Raw genomic sequence first — 9,822 nt, 5'->3', positions numbered from 1 at the left:
CTCAGTGAGCTCTTGAATCTGTTTGGTCTATATTTTTAGTTCTAATGGAATATGCCAATCAGATGCAAGAGCTCACTGAGCGCTCAGTGAGCGATCGTAGTACTGAATGCACCTATTGTCTGCTGAGATGGACCATTCTTCAAAATCTAATGCGGGGTTTACAATAGAAGTTTTAGCAGTTGTAGAGTTTTAAGTCGTAGAAAATTAACTAATCACAATCAAATATGAGAAGAATAATTGACTCTGATTGGTCAATTTTCTATGTTTTAAGGCCCTATGACCGCTACGACTTCTATTGTAGACCCCGCATAAAGCCCGAATTCAGAATGGCTGCGTTCAGCAGAACGTTTGTTTTACAACTGTTGGAAGTTTCCTTCGCGCTGATTGGACCGCAATATCATACTTTTAGATCTAGAAGAATGGTCCTCTCTCAGCAGATAATCATAAAACGGTTGCAAAACCGTTGAGTCTGCTGAACGCAGCCATTGTGCTTATAATGTTAGCGCACTAAAGCTGGTTCTACATTAGTCGCATCGTAGCGTCGCAAGCGTTGCGGTCCAATCAACATCGATCTAGCTTGACTCTGATTGGACCGCAACGCTTGCGACGCGACTAATGTGGAACCAGCTTTACGTCACGCATATTATAGAATTTCAGAGGTAAAAGCGTTCTGAAAACGGGCCTAAAAGTATAATCCAATCAACGCGAAGAAAACGTCCAACAGTCGCAAAATAAATGTTCTGCTGAACGCAGCCATTGAATTTGGACTGTTCGGAAATCTTCTTCCTTTTCCCTCTAGGGACCAGTCGCACCAACTCCGATTAACTTGATCGGCCGATAAAATTTCAATATTGCCAACTGCAAAACTGAAAACGTAACTTCCTGGCAGCTGTGAAGAACGACATAAAATAAAGGTACTTTTACATGGCAGCGTCGAGCTTTGTGAACTGCGTCACGGCGATCCCTGTCCTGTGCCGGGCTTCCGGTGCGCAGCCAATTTCTGGCGACGTATGTGTTATGCTGGATTCACACTGCATCCGATTTTCGTCGTACGACCGCTCTGCAACCAATCAGAAAACAGGATTCCGATGAATTTTACTTCGTATTATCGGAAATCTATTTTCTGATTGGATGCAAAGTGTCGTACGACGAAAATCGGATGCAGTGTGAATCCAGGGGTGCGTTCCAAAACTCGACTCTATCAACTCCGAGTATCTTTTATCCTTGTTCAACATTCGGTGAAAAACAAGGATAAATGATACTCGGAGTTGATAGAGTCGAGTTTTGGAACGCACCCCAGCATAACACACGTGCGTCGCCAGAAACTGGCTGCGCACCGGAAGCTCGGCACAGGACAGGGATCGCCGTGACGCAATCATTTCTCTCGTGTTGGACGCCGTACTTGCCGTATTCATCACGTTGTATCGTGTAATTTTCTGCCGTTAATTTTCCTCCATCATGAACGGCATCGTAAGGAGCGCGTTTCGCACCACGGCAATCCGCGGCATGCTGTCGTCCTCGAGCAGCAGCAACCGCAGCGGCCAACCCGCCAGGGCTCTGTGGAACGTGTGTGGTCGCCGGCAAATCGCCGAGATCACGCCTCTCATTTCCACGCCTAAACTGCATGATCTCCGCGTCCAAAAATGTTACAGCACGTCGCACACCAAAGGTATCGACCCGTCGACGAAGGTATCGCGTCGAATAAACCACGCGTCGATCGTCTCCATGACCGAGACCACACGTGCTTTTGTTGATTTCCACGTTTGTAGAAAAAGTGTTCAACTCGGAAACGAAAATGTTTTAAGCGCTAATTGTGACTTGAAACATCCCCTTTTTTCTTTTTCCATTGAATAGCGATCTTTTAAGTTTTCTCAAATCTGATGTAAGCTGATGCAATTGAAAAATTTATTAGATGTCTTTACTTGTAAACTTTTTATTCATCTTTTCATTCATCTGTTCTTTCTTTTTCTCTAAACGTATAATTTAACTGCAAGAGTATAATATGCAGTGCTGTAAAGAACAGACCAAGTCTTATAATTTGTAAATTCTCTCCGAGTACATAGACTTCTTACATCGTTTTTAAAATTCTATTTAATTTTGCTTTGTGCACTATGCAATTTGATCTTTCTTAAGTATGACAATCTAAAATTTTGCCAACAAGCATGCTTTTTTCTATTTTGCATACAGAAATATGTAATTTTATATATTTCTGCTTGTTCATTTTACTAATTGTGTCTTTTTTTTTATTAGCGGAGAAGGAATTAGTAGAATTTCTGGCTGAGGAAATAGTAGCGGAAAAGAAGGCACAGAAATTGAAGATGATACCGACAACATTAGATGGCTTTTCATTGTCCCTCAATGGTGCTGAAGTCAGTCTTGAAAAGAAAGACGGCACCGATACGTAAGAAAATATTGTCATATTGATACATGAGCTGCGTTCAGCAGACTCAACAGTTTTGCAACCGTTTTATGATTGTCTGCTGAGATAGGACCATTCTTCTAGATCTAAAAGTATGATCCAATTAGCGCGAAGGAAACTTCCAACAGTTGCAAAACAAACGTTCTGCTGAACGCACCCATGGATTTAAAATGTTTATAGATAGATCTTTATTACTTCAGCATTACAACTGCCAAGAAGGGACTTGGTTTACAATAATTTCTTAACCACACTCATCCTTCCACACTGCAAAAAGAACCTAACTATTTGACTCTGTCTAAATTTCTTTATGCACTACACCGCAAAGAAAAAATATCTTATTTTTATTCTCTACTTTTGTTCGTTCCTAAGTATCTGAGTATCTATGTTACTTTATTCTATCTCGGCTCACTATCAGAGTATCACAGTATAGATTCCTCTATCTTATAATATTTAATACCTACACATCACAGCCTGACTATAGTATATACTATACAATATATAACTACAAATATACATAAATATGTCATATAACTTAATACAATATAAACTCAATAGTATATCACAGCATTTCTAACCATATCCTTCATGCAACTAGATACAATCTTGTTCCACTACATAAAATATATTGCTCATGGATTTAAAGTGTTGATTTATGATGTATCTAACCTATAATATTTTTTTCCAGTATCCGTATTTCATTTAATGTGAACCATACAGTAGACGCAGATACTGAAACAGAAATGAATCCTTCTAGTGATAATGTAGATATTGGCGAAATGAAGAGCAAGCCGAATTTTACAGTAGATATAGTGAGGGGTAATCAGACTCTAGGTTTTTCATGTTCTTTTAACAACCAAGCTGGTGCATCAGGTGCCGATGATAATTTTAGTAAGTACATTTGCAATAAGCGATTTGTTGGACTGTTTATATTATTTCTTAAATTTTAATTTTCATGTATTATTAATTTTTTTACAGATGACATATTTGGTATTGATGAAATCACGCTATACGAAGGCGAACACAATGAAAAAGTATACTCCGTAGCTGGTGAAATCGTCGACGGGGTAAGTATGATTTTCAAAGACGTAAGGAATTATTATACTATCTCTATATCTCTGTGATTATTATTTTATGTAAAAATTAGTTTAACTAAATAATTAAATATATTAATAATTATTTTTACATATAGTAATAAATATTAAAAACTTAAAAGCCCCCGATATTCGAGTTTCAAATTTATCTCTCAGCTATGTAGGCCATTGCTTTGATATTCAGAGTTTTGAATAAAAAATAAAGAAGTTAAAGTACATTTTAATTTGATGCATAAAGATTAAATATATCTCCAAAGTGTTGAGTACAAAGTAGCTGTATTAAGGCTGCTTTGATTATTGATCTTTGGAAAATCATTAACGTTCTTATAAAATTAACTCATGATCTTTTGTCATGTGTTCGTTGAAATAAGAATGTGACACGTTTCATTCTAACTCTTCCGTTGATATGTTTTCTTAATTCTCCCTTCTTCAGATCTGAATATTTCTGTAACTAAGACATAAAATAATCCTACATAAATTAAATTAAGTTTTTTTTTATTATAAGATAAATCAGCTATTAAATTAAATACTATTTATTTATTTTGCAGTATCTGTACGATCTACTGATGAACTACCTCGAAGAGAAAGGTATCTCAAACGAATTTGCAGAGAAACTGATCGATTTGAGCACATGCTATGAGCATACAGCCTACGTTAGCCTATTGGAGGGCTTATCAAAGTTCACATCTGGAAAGTAATTCTAGAAATTAATATTAAGATTATCTGCGATTTTCATAATAATGTGATTCATAAGAATTGTTAATAAAATTATGTGCTGACGCGTATTTTTACTGATTAATTTCCAAGCATTCAAACAAAATGGAGTACGTTAAAATTGTAACAATTTAACTTTTGTTTTATTATGTAAAAAAATTCTCTGTTATGAGAGAGAGAGAGAGAGAATAAACTAAGCTGTATTAAATTAGAATTTAACTTAAAATAAACTAAGCTGTATTAAACTAGAATTTTTATCTCCCAGATATTTTACCAGACTTTATACTCGCTAAGATGATTTCTTGTATTTTTTATTTCTCTTTATTTCTACTTATTTTAAAGGGTTATGTCTATCTGCAAAGTCGGAAAAACACGTATTCTTGGGAATTTCTTTTGAAAAAACTTGAAGTGCTTTTGAAATGAACGTTTATGTCTTCAAATATATGTATTTCGAGGATAATTTAGTATTTTTTTTTATTGGAAAATATCGATAAATAAGGAAGATGTGAGTAATCTCCCAGAAACAGTTTTTTTAGAAGCGTTTTGCGGTGACCACTCTAGCTTTGAGCTGGTTTATCTGAAATCAAAAAGCCCAGCAAATTTAGTTAATATATAAGATTATCTAGTGCCTGAATGGTTCATTTTTTTGAAAAATTAATTTGCGACAAAATGGCGGCTGTTCAAATTCGAAAGTACGATTCTTCTATCAAAAATTCGCTCGTTTTTTTATCAGTAAAAAAAATATACAACGAAAAAAAAAGCCACGATCGAGCACTAGATTTTTTAGTATTAAAGAAGCCTACCAAATTTCATTTTAATCGATGCAGCGGTTCTTGAGATATTTTGGTCACCGATTTTAAAATTGCGGTTTTGAGAAAAATGCGTTTGAAGTTTCAAATTAAGTTTACAACCAAATAAGATGCAAATTTTTCAATTTACACGAAGTTTATTCCAGGGCCATATAGTAAATTTTTGTATAGCCTTATGTATATACTAACATAAGCAGGGCTATTTTTGCATTTAAAATGCCATTTAAAATGTAATTCTATTAAAAATGCTAAATGTAAAATACTGAAAAAATGAAAACCATTTTGTATATGAAAATGATTTAAAATATCTATTTATCCGTTTTACATATAAAGTGGATTTGAAAAACGTTTTGCATTTTAACTACATTTTTTAAGTATTTTATATTTGGCATTTTAAATGATTACCCAGCCCTGAACATAAGTATAAATTGTACTAGTACAGAACAGATTACTTATATACTCGCAGAAAGGGACTGCTTTTGTGAGCGACGTTCTATACCTGTTTCAAACCAGTATACCTTCAAATTCACATAACTTCGTCAATTTTTGTCGAACCGACTTGAAATTTAGGGAATATTTTTGAAAGTATATATTATACTTTAAGAAAAAATATCAAAATCCAAAAATCGATTTTTTTTTTTTAAGTTTACAGACAGGCATAACCCCTTAATGTGCTATACAGAATAGAAGTATTTAATATTTATTGTAGAATAAATCAATTTGTACTACTTTTTTATCCTAAATACTTTAATTCTTATAAGGTGTATGCATAAGTTTTTTCCGGTTTTTTGGTAAAAAAAATTGTGTAGGACCCATTTACCGAGTTTATTGATCTTTCCCATTGCTCGTAAACGTCTGCTGATTGTTTCTTGTGATACATGTAATGCTTCTGCTAATTGCCGTTGAGTTTGAGTTGGGTCTTCATCCAATAACTCCTGCAATTGCTCGTCTTCGCATTTTTGTGGTCTACCAGAGCGCTCACTGTCTTTCACATTGAAATCACTTTTAAATTGTCGAAACCATATCTTACATGTTCTAATCGATGGAGCGTGTTCACCATATGTTTCTACCAGCAAACGATGACTTTCAACGACCTTTTTCTTTTGATTAAATAAAAAAAGCAATGCGTGCCGCAAATGTTCTTTTTCAGGCACAAAACTCGACATGATCACTAAACGATAAAACAAAGACGCTAGTTTTTGGCGGACTCAACTTGTGTGTGTTTGTAGTTAAATGTCAGACGAACAAAATGGCGTATGTATCAAATTGATCGCGTTCAGCAAACTCAACTGTTGCGGAGCGGATCAGTGAGCTCTCGCTGCTATTGGATAATCTAAAAGAATACACCAATAGCAGCGAGCGCTCACGGATCCACTCCACAACAGTTGAGTCTGCTGAACGCGACCATTAATACGCTGCGTACGTTTCGCTGGGGCCATCTCTTAGTTAAACCGGAAAAGACTTATGCATACACCTGGTATATGACTTATTATACTCTCGTTCATTTTTTTTTTATTCAATTTTTCATATATTTCTCGTTTGCTCGGACGCTTTGTCTCAAATCTCAAATAAGATATATCTAACAATAAGAAAAGAAGATTCATAGATAAACGCAATCACGCGAAGGAAAGGAACCGAAAAGAAAGCAGGAAGACAAAAAGGAAGGGGGGTCAGCAGTTCCGTGATTCGCCACTGATACGGATCGCAGGCAGCGGGATGGTAAATGGTAAGATGGACCAAAATGGACGCAATTGGATGAGGAGAGACTTGGGGAGGCTCCTGGACACGGCGATGGCGTAGGTAGTCGTCCGCCAAGCGCAAAGTCCTCGTGACCGTCGTCGTCGCCCTCGCCTTCGCGTGAGTCCTCGTCCTGAGAATGTCGTGCCGCAACCCCGACAACCTCATGATGAATACGAGCGACGACGAGAGCTTTGACTACTTGTTCAAAATCGTCTTAATCGGCGACTGCGGCACGGGCAAGACTTGCGTGGTGCAGCGCTTCAGGTCCGGAACATTTGTTGAGCGCCACGGCAACACCATCGGCGTCGACTTCACCATGAAGACCGTGCTCATTGACGGCAAGAGGGTGAAGGTGCGCCGTACTCCAAACATGCATTCGCATCAAGTTTAACCTATGCTCCGATTGCGTTATCAACACAGACTTCTACAAGTCTTCTCAAAAATTTGTGGTTATCAGTACACTCTGCAGTACTCTGTGTTTATTATGTTTTTTTTTATTATTATTAGGCTGTTTATTATTTATTGCTGTACTGGACTGTACAAGAATTTTCTTTATCTTTCTCGCCAAATTTTAAACATATAACTATTTTACTTTAAGTATAAAAAGTATATACTAGTTCAGTTATAAAAAATAGATCTGATAAAATGGATTAATAATAAGTGTATATCATGACTCTAATTTTAATAGAAAGAGGAGAGGAAACGTGAGAAAGAGTAGAGTTAAAAGATAGAAAGAATTTGTAATTGATAAAAAATTACATAAATAAGGCTTTTATAAATGGACTGCTGTGTCGTCTGTGTCTGGATCATATAGTTCAATTTGAGATTGAACTTTCTTCTAATGAAACTCTTTGTATAATTAATTTATAAATTTCTAAGTTAAATATCTTATTGAAGCTATTAAACATCCTTTTGAAGCAATTAAACATTGATAAATTTTTGTACAATCCAAGAGAGTAATGTAATCTGTTCGAATTCATAGATTATGATTATTAATTTAGATAATGATTATTAATATTTAAAATCATAATGATTACTGAAGTTCATATTCTGTTATTGACAGTTACAAATATGGGATACTGCAGGACAGGAAAGGTTTCGAACAATAACTCAGAGTTACTATAGATCTGCAAATGGGGTAATTGTAGGTACGTAACTAATTGTGAATCCTTATATTCCACATCAAGATGCAATAGATTGTTTTTTATTAACATGTAATGTACTATTAATTTAAATAATTTAAAAATTAGTTTAATAAAAAAATTAATAGAAATTATGTATGTGTTCTGTCAGGACAACAGATTTGTACTTTTTTTTTCTTTGTACGATTTCTATTACCTAAAAAATTATGTTACTACAGCAGCATTCTAATAAACGATACACGATTATTTTAGTTTATGATATTACGAAGCGATCGACTTTCTTAAGTTTACAACGTTGGGTGGAAGAAGTCCGGAGGTACTCGTCGTCGCATGTGTTACTGGTATTAGTTGGTACGATCATTTTATGTGCATACATTATAATAATTATCATGCCATTATGATGTTGTATTGCGCAGTGACTTAATTTTTTGCTTTGCAGGTAATAAGTGTGATTTAGAGGATCTACGCGAGGTGAAGAAAGTAGAAGCTGAAGCCCTATGCCAATACCTGCCGGAAGTTTTGCACGTAGTGGAGACCTCAGCCAAAGATAACACAAATATAGATTCCATCTTTTTTTATCTGGCATCGGAACTTAAGGTAAAGATTTTCTATATCGCACAAAAAATACTTAAATTAAAAAAATAAACGCATTATTTGTTTTTAGAGACGACACGATAATCGTCAGATTAGTGCGAGCGAGGAGGAAGTAGTGAAGCTCGGTGTCGGTCGAAATCTATCTTCTTGTTCGGGCTGTTCTTATAAAATATTTTAAATTCTTTGACATATCGTTCGATGCGCTGGATGACCGAAATTTTTATGAACTGAGTGTTCAATGATAAGATGAAAGGCAGTCGACGAATGTGATATCGCATGATTTCGTCTGCACCGTACATTTTAACGTTACTATTCTTGAAATGATAATTGAAAAATTAGAAATTAGTATGCTGTGTGAAGGATTTCTCTAAAACATCGTATGAATCTTATCTTTTTATAAAAATTTCACTGCCCTTTATCTTATTGTAGCCCGATACAAAGTAGACTATACACGACCAACGTAATTCTATCGTTACAGCAGAAAGATATTCAGGTGCCAAATTCAAGATATTATTTTTCTATCGCGTGGATTGGAACAGTAGCTATTATATCTAATCTTGAGAGACATGAATCTCGCGATAAAGATCTAATTTTTAGAGTAAAAAACGAATCATTTCTACTCCAAAAATTCGCTGTTCCGGGAAGAGCACATATGTATATTTTTATATGCGATTTAACAAAAACGTACAAATATACATTTACACTTACGCACACGTGTTGACACTTTACCCAATACTGAAGAGATCTAGAGTATCTAGTGCCTTAAAACGTCACATTTTCGCTAAACGCACAGATATTCGCGAAGTATAATCGAGACGTTTGCAGATTTAAATTGCGAGTGGTAACTTAATGTGTTTTCTTTTATTTATTTTATTTATTTGCACATACGAATGTTGTTACGGCGAATATGAAGTTTGGCCTCCCAATCGCCGAGCACCAATTAGAAGCTGTAAGTACTAATCCACAGTGTCGCATTCTCATTGTGCATTTTGCGCTAAAAGCGATTGTTTAATACTTGATCTTTGTTAAATTTAATAATTTAATAATTAAATATTAAAATTTAATATTAAAATTCAATATTAAAATTTACCAATTTAATATTAAATAATTCGGACATAATTCAAACATAATTTATATAATAATTCAGATTCGCATTCAACGTTGAAAGGCAATGGGAATGCGAGCAAGCATGTAAAATGCGTTTCGTTTAAACAAACGCTATTGTTATTTGTGAAGATATAACGAATCTCTATTACTGCTTATGTATAAGTCGTAATATATTTTTTTGATACTTATGTTGCGTGTATTCTCTC

At 35.0% G+C, this 9,822-nt stretch overlaps 2 protein-coding genes across 2 annotated transcripts; both read left to right on the top strand.

Moving 5' to 3' along the window:
• Window positions 1-1,321: 1,321 nt before the first annotated feature.
• P32 (complement C1q binding protein P32) lies at window positions 1,322-4,347 on the top strand. The gene is made up of 5 exons (XM_018455365.1): window positions 1,322-1,669; window positions 2,251-2,401; window positions 3,105-3,307; window positions 3,395-3,483; window positions 4,059-4,347. The coding sequence occupies exons 1-5, from the start codon at window positions 1,459-1,461 to the stop codon at window positions 4,206-4,208; spliced, it is 804 nt and encodes a 267-aa protein (XP_018310867.1). The 5' UTR covers window positions 1,322-1,458; the 3' UTR covers window positions 4,209-4,347.
• A 2,242-nt stretch (window positions 4,348-6,589) lies between these two features.
• Window positions 6,590-9,551, top strand: Rab19 (RAS oncogene family member Rab19). The gene is made up of 5 exons (XM_018455366.1): window positions 6,590-7,125; window positions 7,837-7,921; window positions 8,168-8,266; window positions 8,355-8,512; window positions 8,580-9,551. Exons 1-5 carry the CDS (start codon window positions 6,910-6,912, stop codon window positions 8,685-8,687), a joined length of 666 nt encoding a protein of 221 aa, XP_018310868.1. The 5' UTR covers window positions 6,590-6,909; the 3' UTR covers window positions 8,688-9,551.
• Window positions 9,552-9,822: the final 271 nt, after the last annotated feature.

The sequence above is a fragment of the Mycetomoellerius zeteki genome, unplaced genomic scaffold (genome assembly GCF_001594055.1).
Source record: "Mycetomoellerius zeteki isolate Tzet28-1 unplaced genomic scaffold, Tzet1.0 scaffold48, whole genome shotgun sequence".
In the NCBI taxonomy this organism is placed as follows: domain Eukaryota; kingdom Metazoa; phylum Arthropoda; class Insecta; order Hymenoptera; family Formicidae; genus Mycetomoellerius; species Mycetomoellerius zeteki.
This window is presented reverse-complemented; position numbering and strand designations above follow the sequence as displayed.

Excerpts from the sequence above, each read along its gene's own strand:
- P32 (XM_018455365.1), top strand. The coding sequence starts at position 1,459 with ATGAACGGCATCGTAAGGAGCGCGTTTCGCACCACGGCAATCCGCGGC. Across the intron at positions 3,308-3,394 it reads AGGTGCCGATGATAATTTTA|ATGACATATTTGGTATTGAT; the intron begins GTAAGTACATTT and ends ATTTTTTTACAG. Across the intron at positions 3,484-4,058 it reads CTGGTGAAATCGTCGACGGG|TATCTGTACGATCTACTGAT; the intron begins GTAAGTATGATT and ends TTTATTTTGCAG.
- Rab19 (XM_018455366.1), top strand. The coding sequence starts at position 6,910 with ATGTCGTGCCGCAACCCCGACAACCTCATGATGAATACGAGCGACGAC. Across the intron at positions 7,126-7,836 it reads TTGACGGCAAGAGGGTGAAG|TTACAAATATGGGATACTGC; the intron begins GTGCGCCGTACT and ends TGTTATTGACAG. Across the intron at positions 7,922-8,167 it reads TGCAAATGGGGTAATTGTAG|TTTATGATATTACGAAGCGA; the intron begins GTACGTAACTAA and ends CGATTATTTTAG.